We start from the raw sequence: 24,087 nt of genomic DNA, 5'->3' as shown, positions 1-24,087 counted from the left end.
CAAACAACCCGGGGAGAACATAACCGTGACACGGCTGGCTGATCGGTGTGACACAACAAACAAATCTATGAATAGATACTCGCTGAGCACACGTGTGGAGTGATGTATGCTGATGTCAGTTTCTGTAGCACGAGGAGCTATATCGAGCAGTATGTTGTGACGTCAGTCACCCATCACCACAGCGGCACACACTCGTTACAAGTAGGTGTGAAGGGCTCTGTCTGAGTGATTACACCCTCCCCCCACGGGCACATTGCTATACACTGAGCGGGGTGGTTGGCAAGTTTTCAGTGTGAATCCATGTCGGACAGAAAATAGGCCTGGGCACCGAAATAAAACTGACTCCCCATTAGTGAATTTGCTTAACATTGGGGAAGTTTTTATCTTGTACAAACGCATGGTGTAAATGTTCTGCATGGAAGTGTGCATGAATTTGAGCTTGCTGCAGACTGTTGGTTTTAATTTCATGGGAATCAAAGGAAAAACTGTCCCAGCACACCATAAACCCGGCCCACATTCTGATGTGTCAGGCATTGCCCTATAGGCTAGGCAGGTGTGTGTGTGTGTGTGTGTGTGTGTGTGTGTGTGTGTGTGTGTGTGTGTGTGTGTGTGTGTGTGTGTGTGTGTGTGTGTGTGTGTGTGTGTGTGTGTGTGTGTGTGTGTGTGTGTGTGTGTGTGTGTGTGTGTGTGTGTGTGTGTGTGTGTGTGTGTGTGTGTGTGTGTGTGTGTGTGTGTGTGTGTGTGTGTGTGTGTGTGTGTGTGTGTGTGTGTGTGTGTGTGTGTGTGTGTGTGTGTGTGTGTGTGTGTGTGTGTGTGTGTGTGTGTGTGTGTGTGTGTGTGTGTGTGTGTGTGTGTGTGTGTGTGTGTGTGTGTGTGTGTGTGTGTGTGTGTGTGTGTGTGTGTCTTTTCTATATTTTCATAACGCTGGAGTGTGGTATTTCATTACCTTTTGTGATAATTTAAGTCACGCCATCCCAAGTAGAATAGAGCAGTTCTGTCCATGTAATTGATAATATTTCCTAAATGTGTCCATTATCTAGAATGGTGATGAACTAGATTTAAAGCAGTTTCCTTGTTTTGGGAGTGCTTGGGCAAGGCCGACAGCGTGTGTCTGTTTTATATGGCGCGGTTTGGGATTTAAATCACTCCCTTTAGCTGTATGTAGCAGATTCGAATGGATTTTAAGTTGATTTTTTCTTGTAATCGCCGACATTTGATCAAATTCCTAAAGATAGCTCAGGCGGGGAATGACCGCATAATTGGAGTCTTTGGAACTCGACCCAACATTGCCCTGATATAAATCCATGTATTCCCCTAAAGTGTCTCTGAAATCCTAATGCGTCACTCGCAGATTTTTTTTTAGCAACGCTTTAGTGTTGGCAGAAGCTGTGCCTTCCATTAACTTTTACAGTGTGGTTGTAAAAATGTTGACTGCTGCTGCCATCAGCAAATCTGTTGCCAGGTTTTCCACCTAACTCGATATTGCAGGAACACCATATTTCCAGTTCTGGACTTTGATTGGAAAGCCTACCATGTTTTGGTTGTAGTCCTGGGCTTCCTTTGCACCAGTTGGAGTGAGGTATCTGCTTTTGATTTATAGAGGAGCCAGATGGCACCCCTACTTGTTAATCATGTGAAAAGCAGTAGCGGCTGGTGTCAGAGAAATGTGGTGAGACCAGTGTGGGGATAGGGCTGCGCAAGAGGAAGGGCTGTTTGATTCACTTCTGGCAGCAGGGAGGATCCAGGGGGCCCAGTGTGGGCAAAGGCTGGCTAACACATCTGTGTTGTAGTAGTACAGCTAACTTCCTATGGCTGTTATTAATTAATAAAATGAATGCTTCAATCATTCTGAGCTGCCTGCACCCCTGGCCTGTAGTGTACTTATTATAAGAACTGAGCTGTCACGCTGCCTGACTCTGCCCTCGTTTCAGCTGCCTGCTATTAGAGCACTTTAGTATCAAGGACAACGAGTGCCTCGTTGTTCAAATGGGTGTAATTTCTGATATTTATGTTTCCCTCATCTTCATTACTTGATTTTACTCACGAGCAAGTGTCACTCATAGTTGTTGCCTTAACATACAACTGACTAGTCATGTTTTTGGTCACAAGGGATCTAAACGGGGCACAAGGGGACAAAACAAATGTGTCCTCTGCGTATGGACGTTTATTTCCAATAATCCAATGATTAGTAGACATTGCATTTTGTGTGGCCCTAAAGAAAAGTGAATCTCTCAATTCCAAAATATTCTCAACCAAATAGTGAGGAATAATATAATGCATGGCTAAACACTTATAAGGTCCCAAAGGCGAGACCGATTGGCTATGCCAATGCTTGTTTCCAATTGTCATAATCTGGAAGTCCGTCTTCTATGGCAATGAATTGGCAGTTTCTGCAGCCCCTCTACGCTTCCCATGTCTCACACTTCCGCTTCCGGTCCCTCTGTGGCCTTGCTGGGCCCGGAGCCGGGGGCTTCGGTACCAGTGGTGGCCGCCCCGGAGGATGTCCTCAGAAGGGCTGGCGGCGCACGTTTTCCGCGCTGCTTCGGAGGGCCGTGTACTGACTCTGGCCGCCCTGCTGTTGCACCGGTCGGAACGTGAAAGCCGCGAGCTACTATCACAGGTTAGCGCCGGCGGTGGACAACGCAGTACGCCGCTTATCATCGCCGCCAGGAACGGACACAGCAAGGTGGTAAGGCTGCTGCTGGAGCACTATCGCGTGGACACACAGCAGAGCGGCACCGTACGTTTTGATGGGTAAGAAGTGATCTGAAGAACGTGGAGAAAGCAATTGCTGGATCTTGAGTACAGGGGGAAAAATCTAAGTGGGAGTAAGTCTGGCGGAGAAGATAATGGAAGCGGGTGGCTGATTTCGGTATGTCCTGGTATGAGTGCAAGGGTTAAAGACGAAGCAGCCTAGGAAAGAGGGTTGGTTAATCAAATGATCCGTGACCTGAAATGTAAAGTGTTTGGGGTGTCTTGGACAACTCCCAGAAATACGCGCTACTGCTTGAGTACTGTTGAGTTGGTACGCAGTTCAAGATCTTCAAGAAAGGGGGAGGGGGCCAGTGATAAGTTGTTGTAGGTGTGCAATTTTGAGATTAAATCAAATAAGTATTGTAGTCTGTGATTTTGAGAGCGAAGACTGAAGGATAGCAGCTGGATCCTTATGGAACTGAATCATATACTTTTTTGGGGGCACTTAAGTGATACTCATGTGAGCAAACATTGGTATTACCAGTTTTTTGTCTTGAACAGCACCATTAGGGCAGCACTGATTAAGTGATGTAAAATCACAACTTTTCATCAAAACACTTATGAGAATTTTTTTACTTTCTCCAAATGATTCCCTAACTTGAGTTAGAGTAGTACAGTTGTCATCCCAGTGTCCACGATATCATCTACTGTGCAGACAAAACAACTTGGGGCAAGAAAATCATAATTTGCACAAAAATTGGATTTCAAGATAGAAGTTGATATGGCCACCAGCTAACAGCTCGTGTTAGTAGCTACCCTTTGGTAGTAAATGTTATCACCGTCCCTACCTAAATTATTTTAACCCATAAAAAGACTGCATGTCGATATAACAAGATGCAGACATTTTTTTGTTCACTTTGGATTTGTTGTGAGCAAAACCGTGTAACACCTTTACTGTAGATACTTGACACTTCATGATGAGATCCTTCCCAGCTCTGCCAGAGCTGGAGACACTATATCATGGGTACTTGCAGATGGTTTCCTGGGAGCAAAAAACATTTGGTATATGGTGTGACTGAGGGCCACATTGATGCCATCAGGTTGGCACTCATTGGGCCTGCAGGGCTGGATGTGTTAGGGGCAGAGGATATAAGGTGGGCATAGGGGAAGCAAAGCATGTAAGTCTAAAGCAGAGGTCTTCACTCCTTGATGCCAAGGCCCCCCTGTCAAAGATTTTTAGCCTTAATGACCCCCTCCTGACAAAAATGTCTAGAACTTTGTACTCTTCTTCATTGACAACTATCGACAACCATAAACGCCCCCAATTCATACAAAGGTGTGGCTAAAACATAGGGCCTCATTTATGAGGAATTGGCGTAGGGCAGCGCCGCGAGTTATCTTGCCATTGCAAAAAATGGGGTAACCCAAAACTGGTCATGGACCTGGGTACAGTAGAATACAAAAACAAGCATTTGCAATGCAATAGGTCTCGCATTTGTGAGAGTTTGAGCTATTGGCATTGTAAATGACAATGCCTTTTATTTATGCGTTTGAAAACCTGCAAGCTGTGCGTAAACAAGCACTTTGTACTTATAGCCCTTGCTTATGAGAAGCAAAGCTGGCAGTATCTTTTACTGACAGCCTTGCTTCTCGTAAGGACTATATGTACAAAGTACGAGTTAATGCACTGCTTGCAGGTCTTCAAAATAAATTAATAAAAGGCACTCTCATTTACAATGCCAATAGCTCCAACTCTCGCAAATACGAGACCTATTGCATTGCAAATGCTTGTTTTATTTACTGATCCAAGTTGTACTGGTAAATAAAGAAAAATAAAGCAGTGCCAAAGTTTTTTTTTTTTTTTTTTTTTTTTTAAGGCGGGTGGAGGGAAATAACGAAAGCAGGGCTCAGAAGCAACACGGAGAGTACTGGTGCGGGAAAGATCAGAGGATGGGGTCAGAAGCAACACGGATGGTGGCTGGACAAGAAGGGCGAGAGAGAGCAACGTGGAGCACGTGAAAACAGAAGCACGCAGGAGAAAGAGCAACGTGGAACGGGTAGAAGCACACAGGGAAAAAAGCAATGCATGGGAGGTGAAACATACAAGGGCAAGCACAACACTGAGGGAGTGGGAGAGTAACATGGAGAGCGGTGGAGTGGCGATGGATAAAGAGGAACCCCCCCATTAAAAAAAAAATAAGATGCTATTATGCAGATGCAGCAGCTGTGTCATTTTGTAGGTAAAAGCACAAAACATGAACGCACCTACAGCGTGCGTGTGAAGTTTAAAAAAAAAAAAATATATTTACTCATCCAAGTTGTACTGGTAAATAAAGCAGTGCCAAAGCTTTTTTTAAGGCGGGTGGAGGGAAATAACGAAAGCAGGGCTCAGAAGCAACACAGAGAGTACTGGTGCGGGAAAGATCACATAGGATGGGGTCAGAAGCAACACGGATGGTGGCTGGACAAGAAGGGCGAGAGAGCTACGTGAGAACAGAAGCACATGGGATTAAGAGCAACATGGAACGGGTTGAAGCACACAGGAAAAAAACTATAGTACAGTACTACTACAGTAGTGCTAGGCCCTGAACTGGCATGCCAAGCAGAGCGAACATGCAGGACTTACTCACGAACATATTGTGACTATTCACAGCAGTGTTTCGGTACTCCACGAGACAGCAGTGAAGGTGTTCAGATTAGATTAAAACGTAGATGTCTTGTAACTTTCACGTCTTGCGCTGCTTCAGCATGCAAAGTCACCGCATTCCAGCCATTAGAGGTGGCAGCATAGCACTGAGAAGCATGTTAATACCGGCATGAAGAGAGGATAAAGCCGAAGAAGGACATTGATGGTTACTTAAAGCAGCTAATAAATGGGCAGGAGTGCTTTAACTGATCAGATAAGTACCAGTGGCAGAAGAGTAATACAGAGGTAAGATTGTTCAAAGTGGAAAGACTACAGTAGTGCTAGGCCCTGAACTGGCATGCCAAGCAGAGGAACATGCAAGACTTACTCATGAACATATTGTGACTATTCACAGCAGTGTTTTGGTACTTCACAAGACAGCAGTGAAGGTGTTCAGATTAGGCAAGACCACAGTGCAGCTTAGCCTTCAGCATTCGTGTAGTAAATCCCAACAAGACCGGCGGCCGCGAGACACTTATAAGGTCCCAAAGGCGAGACCTATTTGCAATGCCAATGCTCGTTTTTAGGTCTCGGCTGCGCTTGCGCAGTCTAGCTCCGAGATTTAATGACTTGGAGAAGAGGGGCTTGAACCTGCCCCTCTTCTCCCCTGTTCTCCATTGGCTGGCCTCTTGAATGCTGGCCAGCCATTGGAGAAGAGGTCAGTCATTCAGATCAGACCCCGTCCTTTTCGGATCGGGGGGCGTGTTTTTTGCAAGAAGTCTCAAGGAGGAGTTAACAGCAAAACACGCCCCCGAATCCGAAAAGGACGCTGTGTTTCTCCGAGGCATTTCTGCTCTGCCTCGGAGAAAGGCGGTGGTGTGCCTTTTGCTCTGCCTTGTTATATTTAACCCGGCAAAATGTTAAACACATGGTTCTCTTAGAAGAAGGAAAAACATTGCAACGCTCTCTATTTTTAACCACATGTGTTAAACAGTATAATTTACTGGACGCGCTGCATTCTGGCGAGTTTTTGTTGCTGCTAATGTCACTTCGGAACACAGTGTAAACGTCTATATCACATGCGCGGAAGAACAGCCAAACAAGCCGTAACTAGATTAATGGAAAACACCGACGCATTGATTTAATCCAATTTTAAAATGGGAAAAATCACGACGACGCGGTGTGGGAAACATCTGCTTTTTACACGGACAGTCTGGGTGAACTCTTTTAACACTGATGTTTTTATGTACACCATTTCTGGAAGAGGTGCCAAATTCGAAAATAATTGATTTAAATGAATAGCAGGCGTTCATTGTGGGGGTTCCAACTGCACGGATGGGTTAGCAATTCATTTGTGCCTTGCAAAGTCCTGGCGCCACCACACACCCACCCCCCACTCTTAGACACTTTCCTTGATCCGCGCCCCCCACCGCAGAGATGGTCCGCTCCCCGCTCCAGCAGGCACCTCCCCCACCCCGGCTCCCACCCGTTCAGCCGTTTCTGATCCAATTCACAACGCTCTCGCAGAGATGTTTAATCCTATTTAAACGCAGCCACGTTTTTCGAAGCGTAGAAATTTAAAATGAAGGGCTGCGATCCCGGGCGCGCGCAATTAAAGTTAACATTTCGCAGAGCGTGGTAAAGGAGCGAGTCAGACTGAGGGGGGAGGGGGGTTAGAGAAGGTCAAGTGTAAAATAAACATTATAATCTGCAAGGAGAAATGTTTGTTTTCTGGGACAATATGGGTTGCGAGAGGCAGAGCTGAGAGCCAGGCATGCGCTTGGAAGCATCAGAAATCCGCACGCGCTTTGACCTGCAGGGAAAGCCCTTCCAGGCTGGTGCGCCTACATGACACCCTGTTTTCATATAGCGCTTCATAGACGAGTGGATAATTACTACAGACGTGGTAAATCCTGTTCTCGCACATGCCGGAGTTATGACTTTCCTCTCTCTTTTCGCACCCGTTACATACTCGCTGCTTCCATAAATGTTTCATCCACTTAACATGTTGTTGCAGAAAGAGTCACCGACATTCTGTTACATTTCGGGGCAAAACTCGTAACGGGCGTTAGTCCTGGCATCCAATACATCGAAAAAAACTTGCTATTGGAATTTATGGATACAGTTATTAATGTCTCAAACACCGGACCACTCGTAGCGAGGACATTCGTGATTTAAATAGAAGAGGTTTCTATTTTCCAGTATCATGAGCCTCAATTTACAGGACATCGGGATGAAGAAAAGTTGAGTTGGCATTTTTGAGGCGCAAAATCACAAGTTAAGCTCACTGAAGATGTCAGCACCGAGCGTTTAACTCGCATCGCCCTCTTGCAGACTGTAAGCACTGGTGCGGAGCTTGGCAAGGCCTGGCCAGCCACATATCAGGGCCTCGGCGTCCAGCAAGAGCAGAGTCCCTACTCGGAGGGGCCCCTCTGACGCCTGGCACGCCAGCCCTTTACCCAGGCAGGAGCCTGTCCGCACCCTGCCCATGCCAGAGCTCCCAGCGCGGCTCCAAAAACAGCAGCAGTCCGGCCAACAAGCATTTACAATGCAACGGTCTCGGCATTGTTAAAGTTAGAGCTATTGGCATTGCTCATGACAATGCCGTTTCTTTAAATGTTTTAAAAACAAAAACATAAACAAAAATAATGTCATGAGCAATGCCAATAGCTCTAACTTTACCAATGCCGAGACCTTTGCATTGTAAATGCTTGTTAAATTCTTCTGTTCTGATAAATCCCTTATGTCTAGTGGACTTCCTTCACACCTGAGAGGCAAATAGGAGGTAAACACCACCTATCTTTCCCCAGAGAGGACAGAAAGACTGTTGTGCCCAGTTGGGATCACTTGCCCATGCCCAGGGGGTCTCCCTCCCCAGCAAAGAATTTTCCATGGTGACTAGTTGGTTAATCCCTGCTTGGCGATTGCAGTCCCACAGCAATCCCAAAGCAAGGATCTGCTAGGTAGAGACACCACTGGTAAGGGACATTATTCTCTTTCCAGCTGAACCTCTCCATTCTCGCTAGTACTTGCTATGTGCATATCAGAGTCAGGCTGGATAGTGCAAACTAGACAAACATGCAACATACCAGTATAGAAAAGTCTGGACAGAAAACCAAGAGCACATTCTATAAGCAAGCAAGCTTTGGCAAAGGCAGCAGGACTCGCCTTTTAGCTACCAACGAAGACCTGTCCATTTCGATGAGGCTGCCAATGTGTGTTAATGCCTGAGTGTTTATCTGGATATTTTTCTTCTGTATTTGTATGCCCTCTTTATGTGTCTGTTTGTCTGTCCGATTATTTATATGGTGTGGTTGTGCATCTGTATTGGTTTCTTTTTTTTTTTACTATGTCCGTGTGTGCCTGTATGTGCTTGAATCAGTCTGTGTTTGTGTAGCCATTGTTATAAGGGTCTGTTTATGCCTCTGAGTGCCTCCATGTGTCTCTGTTAGTAATTGGGTGTGTTTGTTTGTATCCGGGTTGTACTGCTGTCTATGTCCGCATGCATCTGGGTGTCTGCCCTTTTCCTGGTCTGTCTGTCTGTGTGTTTATGTGTCTGAGTGTAAAGGTCTTTGTATGGTGAGTCTATGCGTGGGCTTGTACATGGGTTTGTGTACTGGTCTGTATTTGTATGGGTGTGCTGAACTTTATTCTAGCTTTGTGTAGTGGTTTCCTCTTAGTATGCCTATGTGTGTCAGAGTGCATTGATGTTACAGTATGTGTGTATGTTGCGTGCATCTGCATTTCTGTGTAGCAGTCTTTGTGTTTGTGGGTATCTGTTAGGTGTTTATCTGTATGTGTGGCAAGCCCAAAAGCCAAGAAACAGCTGACCAGTTCTTGCAATAAAGGACGGTTGGCTTGGCAGGCTGTAAAAGAGCGACGACCTCTTGAGGGGTGCGTGTGGTCTTTAACCCACACGTATAGCTCGAATTGGATGGTATGATCAGAGCAGTGACTTACTCCTTGATGCATGTTCCTTGCCCTAACATTCTGCAGCAATCACACTTTTTGCAAAAAAGGGTGTGGCTGCCTTTCATTAATATGCGCAAAGAAGTAATATCAAACATTGGCTCAGCCAATAGGTCTTGCCTTTGGGGCCTATTGGCTTTGGGAATTGCTTTTTGGGGACCATACAGCATCAGGACACACACTTGGCAGCAGCTTTGACAAAGCCTACAGCTGTCACCTAGGCAAGACCTATTGGCTTTGCCAATGCTTGTTGTGCACAGCAAGCCCGGTCCTCAGAGTATTGCTCTAGAAGGGAGAAAATACCTTGCAGACCGGTCAGATTCACAGCCATCTCCTGTAGGCTGAATGCAGATTTCAGCAACAGATACATTCAACCACTGAGCTATCCCACAGTCGCACTACCTGTAGAGAATAAAGAAAAGTGTGCCTGCTTGTTCAGTTATGTCGAGTGACCCAGGTGTAACTCTTCTACAAAGCTTACATGGCGAAAGGTAAATAAAAAGCATGTGACAGTCGCTGCTGCCAGCGGTTGTACATTGGCAATAATAAACACGACCCTCTTTAGGAACATGAGCACACATTGGAGAAGCCTGCAAGCTTTGAAGTGCTTGGCTCCGGGCACCCTGCTCCTATGCACTAAAGAGGCGACTGCCCGGTGTGTGCAGCAACAGGGTGTGGCTGCCTTTCATTAATATGCGCAAAGAAGTAATATCAAACATTGGCACAGCCAATAGGGCTTGCCTTTGGGACCTATTGGCTTTGGGAATTGCTTTTGGGGGACCATACAGCATCAGGACACACACTTGGCAGCAGCTTTGACAAAGCCTACAGCTGTCACGTAGGTGAGACCTATTGGCTTTGCCAATGCTTGTTGTGCACAGCAATCCCGGTCCTCAGAGTATTGCTCTAGAAGGGTGAAAATACCTGCCAGATTCACAGCCATGTCATGTAGGCTGAATGCAGATTTCAGCAACAGATGCATTCACCCCCTGAGCTATCCCATAGTCGCACTACCTGTAGAGAATTAAGAAAAGTGTGCCTGCTCGTTCAGTTATGTCGAGTGATCCAGGTGTAACTCTTTTACAAAGCTTACATGGCGAAAGGTAAATAAAAAGCATGTGACCGTTGCTGCTGCCAGCAGTTGTACATTGGCAATAATACACATGACTCTCTTTAGGAACATGAGCACACATTGGAGAAGCCTGCAAGCTTTGAAGTGCTTGGCTCTGGGCACCCTGCTGCTATGCACTAAAGAGGCGACTGCCCAGTGTGTGCAGCAACAAGCCATGGCATATCTTGATGTAGCGCCTTCATGAAGTACAGTACCGATGACGGAGACATATGGCGGCTGCGCGCGTTCACGCGCCCATGCACGCAGGCTTGAGGCCAGCGGCTGCAGCACTTTGAAAATTCCCTTACAAAAATTCGAGCAACAGCTGTTCTAGGCTCGACCTAAACAATGGTCCTAGACCTGCATTTGGAGAGACACTAATCAATTTCCTGTTTGGTACATTCAGTAACAAATTTCAGGAGCATACTTGAGCACAATGTACCTGCTCATAGTATTAAATACATTATTAAAAAATTAAACCAATTAGTGCAACAAACCATAGTCTTAATTCACCATGCATTTTATTCTTATGCCAAATGGTGTACAAATCAGAAATTTTTTATCTGTACTTTATCATTGCGTATAGGAGGTTGCTCCAGAGGGAACGTGCGTAGAAGAAGGGTGCTCAAGTGTAAGGGGGTGAAGGAGAGACTTCAAAGTAGTGACATAAGGAAGGAAACTTAATACTTTAAAACAGCTGGACTGATTGTAATTCACCATCCTATCAGGCCTGGCCACGTTTACAGTGAAGAGTATAAAACTTGTTACAATTTTAATTTACATAGAAATACATTCTTGTGTGGCACGTTTGGGAGTAAGTTCGGGGTCCAGGCTAATTACAAGGGCGTCGACGTTTCGACCCGTCTTATGGTCATGAGGGTAGTTCGAGCCTCGGCCTTGCGGGTCTTCTTCAGGACAGGGTGGGGCAACCTGGATAGGTATGGGGCTTTGTCACATACCCGCCATAACTTGCGGGATGCAGATTCCTAGTCAAGAGTGATGGACCACATAAGTTCTGTGGCCGTGTGGGCAATTCCGCTGGTAATTATAGTAATTATGGTTATATGAATTGTGTTTTATGATATTAGACAGTTATATGTCTATTTTTAATTGCATTGGAATGTGTTTTTAATAAACTTTATGTAAACATTTCTATACATGAAACATAGTGATCGTTGTGGTTTATTGAAGTCGAGGTTTATGTTCTAACACATGGGCTCAAAATTTGGGGTGTGAATAGGACTGAACTTAATCGTTTAACTTATCATTTTTTCCTAGGGATAACAATTTTTCTCTACCTCTTAATAGTACCCTAATCCCCTGGTTGCAAAGGGGTCTCTCTCATCTCTTTATTGACTTTTTTTTCTATTATAGGGAGACTCTTTCTGGACCTATATTATTTTGTATGAGACTTGAAAAAGTTCTCACCTGCCAACATAACATAGAAAATTAAACAAAGAAATGTGTTTATTTACTAACAATTTTTATTTATATTTTTTTTAAAAGTTTTTTTATCAGTTTCAGTAAACACTCATTGAAGAGTTGTCTCCATTAGGCCCCTTTCCATCTAGAGGAGAGGTCTCCAGAGATCCAATACTATCTGAAATAACTGTACTCACTGTTACTTCCTTTGTTCAAACTTGTCTTGGAGACTATGTCAAACTACTAAATGTTTGTTGCTATAAAAATTCTTTTAGATATGAGTATGACTGATGTATGTGTGAGAGTATGAATTGTCTTTTATATGATTAGCCACGGGGTTATGCTTTAGGTTTTGGATATTATAAAATTAATATACATGTGAAATGTTAACAAAATAATGGAGACAACTCTTCAATGAGTGTTTACTGAAACTGATAAAAAAACTTTTAAAAAAAATATAAATAAAAATTGTTAGTAAATAAACACATTTCTTTGTTTAATTTTCTATGTTATGTTGGCAGGTGAGAACTTTTTCAAGTCTCATACAAAATAATATAGGTCCAGAAAGAGTCTCCCTATAATACTTTTTGTCCTTTCCCCCCTTCTCTTGGACCTTTAATTACCTTAGGGGGGGCCTTCCGTTTAGATTTCTTGACTTTTTTTTCTTACATGCATTTGTTTGTGAACATTTTATTTTGAAAGCAAAGAATCCTCACTCTTGCTTTCAAGCTTCTGCAAATATTTACATATTATCAGAGATCATTCTGGGTACATTATACAGAGCCTCATATGACTAAACTTTGAAAATGTGTGTACACATTTATACTGGAACCGTCAGTAGTGCAGGCCGAGCTTACGACATTTACTTATAGTGCTCATCCTAATAATAAAGGCTTTTCATTAATCAACCATAAATACAAGTTTGAACAGCATTAACACATGGACCCACATATTACCTTAATTGTAGAGAATGCCCTTCCCTGATCAATAATGTGGTACTGTAAACTGGCAGCCAAAGGGTTTGTGCTGCAGGGGTTTGGGCCTACTTGTCCCAAGGACAAAATAAACATGAAAACTTGTTGCCCTTGACCCCAAACAGTATTTCCCGGGCGTCGGGCTAAAGGAATTCCACATCCCTGCCTAAATATTTTGTTAGTTCTTTAGGTCCTTCACCATCAGGTAGCTACATATAAAATAATGGGTAGCTTAAATGAAAAATAAATTTAAAAAGTTGTTGCTCAGAGAGAAATGCACTGTAGTACATTATGAAACCTCAATTAGTTAATGCACTGTAGAGGTCTGTGTATAACCAGAGAGCCACTGAATTAAATTTGGTTGGTGCAGAGGAGAATAGTGAAGTGACATGTATTTTTATTTGTACGAGGACACAGCATGTGACAAAAAGCACTTTGAATATGTAAGTCATTATTTTATGCTTGCATTACACACATTATATTGCTACAAACTGCAAATAGTTTTAGGATAAAATGGAGCTTCCAAAATGTAGATTTTAGTGACACATGACCATAAGTAATGCATTCTTCTTTGTTGCATAACTATCCTTTCAACACCTCAGGGGTACTAAGCGATGTGTAAATACAATTATGATTAAAACCATGCACTTCACAGCCAAGTTGTAAAACTCTTAGTACTACCACTCAAAAAATTAGCTGAAGCATTTTAAAGATCAGAATGAAGCATACCAGACCGTGAGCACATATTCTGGATTCCAGGCACAAACCAGGCCTGGAAATGCTCAACCCCCTTCCCAAGACTCCACAGCCCTGTGGGGGTCGCGACCCACAGTTTAAATACCTCTGGTCTAAAGGCTGATTTGAAACCAGATTAATTGTTTAATTTCACGTTACCTCCTTTTTCCCGGATGCATGATGTACAAAACCTTCTCTTGTTTTTTATTTAATTACCTATTTTGTTTCCCATGTATAATAGCAACCCAGGCCACTCTGGGGGCAACAGAACTATTGACTTGCTTCTTAGTTCACTGTTTGCTTTGTTGTGGGAGGGGCAGCATGAATGTTTCTAAATTCCTGTTTGCGGACTATTACTTTAAAAAATACTTCCCAATGCACCGCTATCTGATTTACCAAGGTGAAACACTTCTGTATGTTAATGAAACCCACTTTTCAAATTTTGTAAAGACTATCCTAATTTTACACATTTGTTGCAAGATCTCTTTAAACATTTAGGTGTTCTTTAAGGTAAGTCATGCTGGGCATCCTAGTTACTTCTTTTCTTTAACTTTAGTAAACCTGTGATAAATGCTTGCCCATTTATTTAATATCTTTCTCTGTTAGTGCTGAGTCGAGAGAACAGCATTCTAGTGCTGCTGTTGAACAGAGCGCTACATGTAAAGGTCAGGAGGGCTGCAAGCAACACAGGACCACACTTTGAGTATCACTGCACTATATCAATATGCAGCTCCCCATCATACCATACTCGCATATAAAATAGAAGCATTGGCTAGACTCAGCATTCACTATCCACCAGACATGATTTAACATTAATGCACTCTTCTTTTTAACATAGAAAAGCTCATACAGTATTACACTCCGTGGAACTGCAACAAGCCCACACAACACTGCTTTCGTCCTACCTTTAACATCAACAAACAAGACACATTGTGACACCTGTTCACAGGGAATTCTTTCTGTCCCAACACATTTATGCTTCAGTTCACACGGTTGACTTACTAACATTCACAACCATATTTATGCTCAGGATTTGTAAATGGGATTGTTGACAGACCACGCTACTCATTTATGCTGATGATTGTTCACTTTCCAGCACATTACATCTGTTTGCCTTAGGTGCGTTCACTTCCCAGCAAGCACAACACCTATAGGTCCCTGATTTGTTCACTGGGTTGATTCCCTTGTACTTAGGTTATTCAAAGGGTTGACTCGCCCGCTAGTAGGTCAGCCGTCGTTCCCCTAGATGAGATCTAAGTTCTGTGTGCTCTATTTATGCTCAGAAGTTGCCATCAGGGGAGGATGAGGTTGGTAGCCAATGGGATACCAGGTTCCCTACCCGCTGAGGACCATTCCCTGTGAAGTATGGGATCTGGCAATTCTAAGTTGCACTATTCGGCCCACTTCCAACATGGCAGATTGCCTCTCTTTGCCCAGCCTAGAGGTGTGGCTACTAAGCGGGCTACACGCCCCTGAAAAACCTGTTTGGTAACTGGTTTCTCCTTCACTGTCACTAATGCCAGCCTGTCTACCTAGACCATGGGTACTCTCAAACTTTCTGTTGGGGAATAAAATTACAGTGTGGTTTGTGGCTGAGGGCCACACTGTTGGGGTGGGGCCAGTGGGGGCGGGGCTAGAGTTTAAAAAAAATCAAACCTGTTTCAAAGCACTCTCTCTCCACTCTCTCTCCACTCTCTCTCCACTCTCTCTCCACTCTCTCTCCACTCTCTCTCCACTCTCTCTCCACTCTCTCTCCACTCTCTCTCCACTCTCTCTCCACTCTCTCTCCACTCTCTCTCCACTCTCTCTCCACTCTCTCTCCACTCTCTCTCCACTCTCTCTCCACTCTCTCTCTCCACTCTCTCTCTCCACTCTCTCTCTCCACTCTCTCTCTCCACTCTCTCTCTCCACTCTCCCTCTCCACTCTCCCTCTCCACTCTCCCTCTCCACTCTCCCTCTCCACTCTCCCTCTCCACTCTCCCTCTCCACTCTCCCTCTCCACTCTCCCTCTCCACTCTCCCTCTCCACTCTCCCTCTCCACTCTCCCTCTCCACTCTCCCTCTCCACTCTCCCTCTCCACTCTCTCTCTCCCCTCTCCCCCTCCCCTCTCCCCTCTCCCCTCTCCCTCTCCCTCCCTCTCTTCCTCCCCCCCCATACACTCTCTCTCCACTCTCTCTCTCTCCACTCTCTGTCTCTCTGGGGCCATGGGTACATTACCTGCAAGGTCCGCGGGCCGCCAAGGAGGCCTGCCAGGCCGCTGGCGACCCACGAGCCGGACTACGAGTACCACAGACCTAGACAATGGAGCAGCTCCTCTCCCAAGTGTTATTCAAAGGCGGCTTCTCCTTTCAAGCTTGCCTTTATGGCCAACACCTGTGTGGCTTCCTGCAGGAGGTAAGTAACACCTCTCTCCAGTGCAGCCTTCTGTTGTCTCCTTTACTGGGAGTCATTAGCACATCTCCCCAGGATGGCAGAAAGCTGTCTTTGGGACATGCTCCTTGTGCAGCCGTTAAGGGCACAAGAGTTTTAAAGTCAACAAAACAACAACATGGTAAAAGTTGCACAATGCCACGTGTTACTTTAATGTTGACTTGCATTCCTGTTCGTCTTCGCTTGTTTTCGCATGTGCTGGGGCTTGCTGGCTTTCCCCGTGTCTCCGGTCTTGCTGTTTCCTGCACGCTGTGTCTCCCCTAGCTGCTGCTACCTTCCATCGCGCGGTCAGTGTAGGGGGAGACTACAGCTCCCAGACTGCCCTCCGACTTCTGCCACACCTGAGGTCCATCATCGCGCCCAGAGGCGCCGAAAACACATAGGCTCCCTCCGCGTCGCGGGGCGGCGCCGGGCAAAGGGCGGGCCGTCTGTGGCCGTAGGAGGACGGGACGGGCCACACCCCTTATATTTTTCTGGACGATACGTTACCGACAAGGCCACGGTCATAAAGGTACTGTTGGAACTCGAGTACTATTTGCTTACTGTATATAGCGTCGTAATATCGCTACACATATGTGAACACTCTCATTTGCCCAAACTCCAATTGATACTTACGGGGTGGCACAAACAGTGTAGAGTAATAGTATAGCTTTGGCTGGATAATTTTATGAGATATGTCCAAACAAAAGGTTTCCTCTGTGCCTAACACCATGGACAATTATCTGGTGCAGGTTGTAAGCAAAATTAATAATGATAGAAGGGCGTCATTAGGGTTGTGTTGTTCTTCTATTCTCCCTACGAGGGGTTCTTTGTCAGAACCTCCGCTAGAATCCTCATTGCATGTCAATAGTAGTGTCGTTGATGACGTAGAGGTTCTAGCTAGTGATATCTTCGAACAAAGTGCGTCTTCTGTCACCAACCTGCAAATTAATCTCGAAGTAGATGTAGTTCCAGTCGTTGAAGTAGAGAAATCCCCGTCTTCTGTCCCCCCACCTGTGACTAGAGCAGTCAGAGCATGTAGAAAAGTCCAGTACAAAAGTGGTGGGTCACGTCCTGGTAGGAAAAAGACCATCTCTGCATCTAAAAGCCTGGACAAGAATGAGGTAAATGGGATACACGATGATAAAGAGAACGAGGATGAGCAAATCATAAAAATAGCTAGCATGATCGACTCTAAGATTAAGTGTATCATTAAACCATTGGTGGCTAAAATCGACCAGCTTAAGGCAGAGGTAACAAGACTGAGCGTTCTTCTAACTAAGACAGTGGAGGAGGTGGGTAGTTTATCAACCCTGGTGCCAAGTAGACCCGCACTAAATGTGGAGCACCCTAGGTGTGGGGTAGGGGCACGAGAAAAAGTGATAGTGAATCCTCCCTCTACTCAACCCATAGTAGATGAGGACGGTCAGAATGCAGCTAAAGAAGATTCCCCACCAAGACATACCGCATCGCTCCAAGAGAGAGACCCATTCCAATGTATCGGTGAGGCTTCTCCTCTTGCATTAGTTCTAGCTAACGTACCCACCCTGTTGCCTGGCAAAGTGGAATCTACATCCTCTTTGATTAGTAAATCGTTGCATTGGATGTCAAATAATATGAAGATGTCTCCTTGGGGTGAACAACAACTAGCAGGGGAAATTATCATGGCAAGAAGAGTAGCATGGTTAGGGAATAACCCGAAAAAAGTTGCGGGAGACTGTATAGTTCTCAATTTCTCAAACGCAGGTGTACTCCCCAACGTCCTGGCCAATATATATCCCCCACAAAGAAGGTGTACCGCTATAATCCCACTAACACTAGAATATTTCTATCGGAAGGGAGGCAGTGAAAAGAATCCGATGAGATCAAGACCAAAGCGGATTCCTGCCTCTAATAAATGGGGAAGGAGCGACTTAAACAGCAATTGGGGTATTAGCTTGGATAACAGGTTTGGGGTCTTGTCTGATCTGAACGAATGTGATTGACTTGAAAGGGATGGTAGATTGGAGAAAAAGAACCAAGACAAGTTTGATAGACTGTGTGCTCCTATAGCGCAGAGATTAATTTCATCGAACGTTGTTCTTTTCACCCGACTTGAAACGAGGGGAGTATCTAACCACCTAGAGAGACAGCCTGAGAAAACCGATCCAGCCCAATCGATATGCTCTAGCCCTTTAGATAAATGTGATAGTTTAGGACCTGAGGTATTAATAATAGAACCACCTGGTAGCTCATGTACTTATGCTGAGCTTGAGACCGAGACGGAGGGCGAGATTCAAAGTTTACTAACAATACAAGACCCTTTTTGTTTCTCAGCAGTTGAGGCAGGGTTGACTTTTCTTTCTTGGAACCTTGCTGGAATTGGTAATAAGTTAATGTCTCCTGAGTGGTGTAGCTTTGTCGACCAGTTTGACATCATCCTCTTCCAGGAATCCTGGTCATTAGTCCCTGTTCATCGTTTGGGGTTCCTCAATTTTCAAACACCCGCTATTAAAAAAACTAAAGGTCGACCATCAGGGGGTTTGATAATTTGGATCCGCCAATCACTATGCTGCAAAATTAAGCAACAGAGCTCCCTATCAAATGACATCTTGTCAGTGAACATCACATGGGCATCTGGCCATGGAGTGGCAATTTTTAACATCTGTGCTAGAGGGATGGTCGGGGGACATACATCCGATGTAATCACTGCTCTCGACCTCCAGCTTGTAGCACTCCCAACCCAGCTGTCTATCATTGTGGGAGGTGATGTTAATACTACATTTGAGCCACTTGGACCCGAGGATCAATTTCTAGCTGCTGAGGAGGATAGTAAATGGGGCATCCCTCAGCTGGAACTTCCCGTAGTTAAAAGATGGTCAGCAGTAGCTATCCAACTCAAAGCCTTATGTTTAGAGAGAGGGCTCAGAGCAGCCAATGGGCGTACCACGTCTGATCGCCAGGGAGTAAAAACATTTGACAATGGTAGGTTCTCCAGTCGTATAGACTACTTCCTGGTGGACATTAGAGAATGGCATAGGCTGATTGATATGACCACAATACCTAGGATGGAAAGTGACCACAACCCCCTCTGCATGGAATTCCAAGCACTTAATGGGTTAAGAGAACCTAAATTAGGGGGGGGAAATCACCTTGGACATTGTAGCATCGAATAACATGCGCCATGTTAAATGGGGCAGATTCATCTAGAACCCAGAGAAGCTGGAGGACCTTAAAGTGGTGATTGATGAAGTGGCTAACTTAAACATTCAATCTGCCAATCAACATTTTCCCCAAATTATGCTTGAGGCTCATACCCACTTCTTTAATAAACTTCAAGGGTTCTTTATGAAGTCCACAAAAGCAGACAAGACCAAGAAAATAAAAACATCTGAGGCGGGATGGTACAACAAAGCTTGCAAAGTAGCCCACCAGAACCTCAGTGCTGAACTTAGATCTAGAAATATTCCAGGAGTGAGAAAAGCTAGAAAGATATACAGGCACACACAGAAAGTGGCCAAGAAACAGTGGGATGAGGAACAGTGGCGTCATCTGACATCTGCTTGTGTAACTAAAGATCAAAAGCAATTTTGGGCCATAGTCAAGTGGGATAGAGGAGGGAGCGCCCAACCGCCCCAAAATAATGTTGCCAAACACCATTGGGTTGATTTTTTTACACCGCAATACGCCTGTAACCCATCCGAAGGAGAGTGTTCATTTCCCCCCACTATTTTTTATCAAAAGCAGCTATTTACGATCAAGGACGTCAACCTAGCATTAGACTGCGTGACTGGGGGTAGAGCCCCAGGGATGGATGGCATACCAGCTGACGTGTTTTTAAGTGATGGATTATCTTGGTGTCAGTATTTCCAATGGCTGGCTTATTCTGTGGCTATGGGTGCGCCTATCCCCACCTCATGGAAAGGTGCGGAAATAATTCCGGTTTTTAAAAAGGGTGACAAATCACTACCTAGCAACTATAGACCTATCAGTCTCATAGACTCAGCTCAAAAACCTATAGGTCGACTAGTGCAAAATAAACTGCAATCTTGGGTAGAAGAAAATGACATATTGTCCCTGTACCAGCTCTGTTGATCAGGTCTTTTATTTTTTAGCACTTTATTGGAGGAACGTGACTTTGACCAATGGGACTCTTTATGCGGTCTTCATTGACCTGAAATCAGCCTATGATCTAGTCCCCCGTTCCAAACTTTGAGGGTTCTCGCTGAAGCAGGGATGGCGCCGGAACTGTTAACGTTACTTGTCCGCCTGCATGAGAACAACTACGCAAGAATTGGGTGGGGGGCTCAGGGTGAGGTGACCGACTCATTTCCTGTCGAGCGTGGTGTCCGTCAGGGGTGTGTTCTGGCACCCACGCTGTTTTCTTTATATATCAACGGCATAGTAGATCACCTTAGTCGTTCCCCCACGGATGGCCCCTGTATTAGCAGGGGTTCGCGTGCCAGTCCTCATGTTTGCGGACGACTCGCTGATAGTTTCCCGGACACCGAGTGGGCTTCAGAAGGCAATAAACGCGTTTGGAGACTTCTGTCAAACGCGTGGACTTGAGATAAACACCTCCAAAACCAAGTTCATGTCCCTGAATCAGCGGAAAACATTCAGAGGTGTAATCAATTTTAATGGTATTCCATTAGAACAGGTAGAGGCATTTACGTACCTAGGAATATCTCTCCAGAGCAATATGAGCTGGAAAAGTCATATTGATATGGCTGTCTTAAAATTTCATCAGCTGGCGGGTGCAATTGCTTCTAAGCATAAATCTTCCTTAACCAAGCCCATTACTCCTGCCTTAGAAATCTACAACATGAAAGTCATAAGTGCCTCTTTGTACGGTTCGGAACTGTGGGGTTTTACTAATTTGAAACAATTAAGATTGGCAGAGAACACGTTTTTACGCTGTCTAGCTGGGGTTCCCCAAAGTACCCCAACTGTTCCGCTTCCATATGACCTGGAGACGGATTATGACAACTCCTGAATTAGCCCATTATGCCACTGCCCTGAAGGACATCATCAGGGCAGATCGTTTCCATTCCATTCCATTCTATGGCTTAAGGAAATTAGGAGTTTGTTAACAAAGTTGGAACTAGATTACCTATGGGACGATCCAAATGGCTCAAGCTTCCCATCAAAATCAACTATTAAAAAAATGTACTGGGAAATGATTTTAATGTCTGCCAATAGCTCTGGTCCAAATGGTAAGCTAACTGATCGCTTTCTTGACATTAAACCCATACCATCTTGTGAGGCTTACTGGGATATCATAGAAAGGGTCCCCGATAGAAAATTGTACTTCCAGTTCAGAATTGGGACTCTTCCCGTAAAAGCGCTCACCCACAAATGGTTATCTACCCAGGACAATAAGTGTCACTGTTGTAAAGATCTGATTGAGGATATAGGCCATCTGTTGTTCGTATGTCCCCTGTACACTAGCCCTCGTCGTAAGTGGCTAAAACCTGTGTGTATAAATTTGGGGACACGCAGGTACAAAGAGGCCTTAAGAATACTTGAATCAGACTGCACACCCTGTATGGCAATTGCTGTCGCAAAATTTCTAGGGTGGGCTTGGATTATTTGCTTTCGCACTTTAAAGCCTCCAGAAATTAGCCAATGAACTTTTGATATTGAATAATATATGATTAACTTTTAAAATCATGTTTCTTCTTTGAATTGTTTTAATCCATTGTTGTTGAAATCTTTTTTAATCTCTGTAATCGACAGCACCATGGTTTAATGAGTTTTTTTAAAATAATGATTTTTATTTTGTAGTATTTATAGTATGTGTTAGGATGTGTACATGCTTTTATGACATGCCGTCGAATAAAGCTTTGAAATTTGAATTTGTTGACTTGAAAGTTAAGTTGGAATTAACATTACAAACTGGTCAGGAGTTAGCACAGCTGAGGGGTCAATGTGTAACTCTGTATTTGTCAATTGGGCGACAAGCCTTTCCACAGTAAGACTGCCAGAGCATGTCAAATGCATGTTCTGCGTGTGATATATGCTTTACCCTGCCTTAGGGCTTAGAAGAACTGCCATAGGGGTGACTTGGATACATTGCTTATTTTTAAATATCTTTATTGCATTTTATTGTTTACTGATACAGTAGGTTACAAGCATCACCATATTACACCTTGGCGACATCATCACTTGTGCCATGTCACCATACATATAATTCAGGGCGTTTCCTACCCACAGTTTCAGTGCCATTTATATCTACAGTGTAAGGTTACTCATACATTTATGAGCTGTCTTGAGCTCCTACAGCCCGCACATTCTGCCAACTCCAATTGAAGGCCAGAGTGAAAGTGTTTAGTGCACCTCTTATGGCTGTGAACAATGATTCGCAAGTACAGCAACGTTTCCAGACCAAGGCTGTTTATACTTCGACTCAGCTCTTGAGTTGTAACAAATAGTGTTTCCTATGCAATTGTCGAGTCTTGTCACTAGATATTATCTTTTATAACAAATCGACCATATCTAACAACAGCAAATAATAAATCAAAACAGGGGAGACATCTGATGACCGAGTGAATATGTGCCTAGTGTTTGGTGTGTCATCTGGGTGCAGTCGCGACTAGTCTAGTGTGCGGATGTAATGTGTGGGCTGCCACTGTTCCGTCTCATGCAGTTATATTGTCGTGGAGGGAGTTTTTAGTGGAAACTATTTCCGTACAGTGTCGTGGAGGGGCACGCGGGCGTTGCCCAGCTCAACTGCAGCGGTTGGAGCGACATGTGGAGGTATTACATCGTCTGCATTCCGGCGTCTCATTAAGTGTCAGGTCCTGCCCATTGCGCAGGAGGCGCTTGTGGTGTAACGTTCGATTCTGTGAGAGTTCTGAGCATATCATCCCAGGTTTGCGCAATGAGAAATTTGCGCAGCCCCGCCATTTCTTCCCTATGTAGGGTGACGCCTTCCGCCTGTACCAAGACCGCAAGGGATTTCATACAATGCGATACCTCTGGTGGGTCCTTGTGTTTCCACCTCTTAGTTATAAGCCATTTCGCTGTTATGAGGCCTAGGTCCTGGAGCCTGCCCTGGTAGCCTTGGTTCTTTTATAAAGCCCCAGGATGCAGACCTCCCGTGTAGTAGGTACCTCAGTGTTAGTGCATTTGGCAAGTGTTTCCAGTATTGTACGCCAGTAATGTAAAAGCAGGGGACAAGACCACAGCATATGCAATAGATCAGCGCCTAGGAGGTGGCTTCGGGGACATTCGGAAATTTTAATATTAAAGTATTTATTGATCTTATCTGGTGAGAGATGCGCTCTGTGTAGTATATGTTTGTATGAGTTTGAAGCGTGAGTTTCGCAGTATATGTATGGCACCATCTAAAATGTGCTCCCATTCTTTATCCATCCAGGGGCGGCCCCTATCTTCAGTCCAGTGTGTGCGGAGTCTCTGCAGTGGCTTCAACACATGAGCGAGCAGGGCTCGTACCAACCAATGTATCACATGCGATCCCTCCCCATCACATGCAAGTATTGCAACAATTGATGTGTCGGCGGCTCGTTGGTTATGTCACCCTACGCTAGCGTAAACGTACGCGTGATGGCCGCATTTAGAAGGAACTGGCCCGCCGGTAATCCACTATCAGCTGTTAGTGCCGCAAACGGTAATAAGATACCGTCTGCGTACAGGTCCCCTATTGTCTCCATCCCCACTTCAGTCCAGGGCACCAGTGTCATTTGCTCCAGTATATCCGTTGGGGACCTATAAATATAGACTCCTAAGTATTTGAACGTAGTTGGATACCAATCGAGAGTGATGCCATTAATGATTATATCAGTCGCAACTGTATCTTCGCGGAAGGAGTAAGCGCCCGACTTAGCCCAGTTAACCCTGAGGCCTGACGTCGCCTCAATCTACAGAACAGCGCTGATATCTCCGGCGGCACAGCATGCAGATCTCGTATATATAAACAGGTCGTCCGCATATAGGGACACTGTATGTAGTCCATCGCTCAAGGGGATGCCCCAATCCACACCACTGTCTCGGAGGAGAGCCGCCAATGGTTCCATGGCAAGGGAAAAGAGTAACGGGGACAAGGGGCATCCTTGTCTGGTCCCTCGTCTCACCCTAATTTCGTCAGAGAGGAGCTTGCCCGTGCGAGCCCGCACTGTGGGGCGTTGATTATTTACAGCTGGTGC

At 44.9% G+C, this 24,087-nt stretch overlaps 1 protein-coding gene across 1 annotated transcript in view; it reads left to right on the top strand.

Annotated features, from left to right (window-relative positions):
* The first annotated feature begins 2,408 nt into the window (after nucleotides 1–2,408).
* The window catches only part of FEM1B (fem-1 homolog B), a 37,554-nt gene continuing 15,875 nt past the window's right edge, over nucleotides 2,409–24,087 (top strand). The window contains exon 1 of the mRNA XM_085644591.1: nucleotides 2,409–2,754. Coding sequence (XP_085500717.1) covers nucleotides 2,501–2,754 — 254 coding nt within the window. The 5' untranslated portion in view covers nucleotides 2,409–2,500. The remainder of the gene's footprint in view (nucleotides 2,755–24,087) is intronic.

This window comes from Triturus cristatus, chromosome 3_1 (genome assembly GCF_964204655.1).
Source record: "Triturus cristatus chromosome 3_1, aTriCri1.1, whole genome shotgun sequence".
Classification (NCBI taxonomy): Eukaryota; Metazoa; Chordata; class Amphibia; order Caudata; family Salamandridae; genus Triturus; species Triturus cristatus.
The sequence above is the reverse complement of the archived record's forward strand: the minus strand, read 5'-3'. Positions and strand labels throughout refer to the sequence as shown.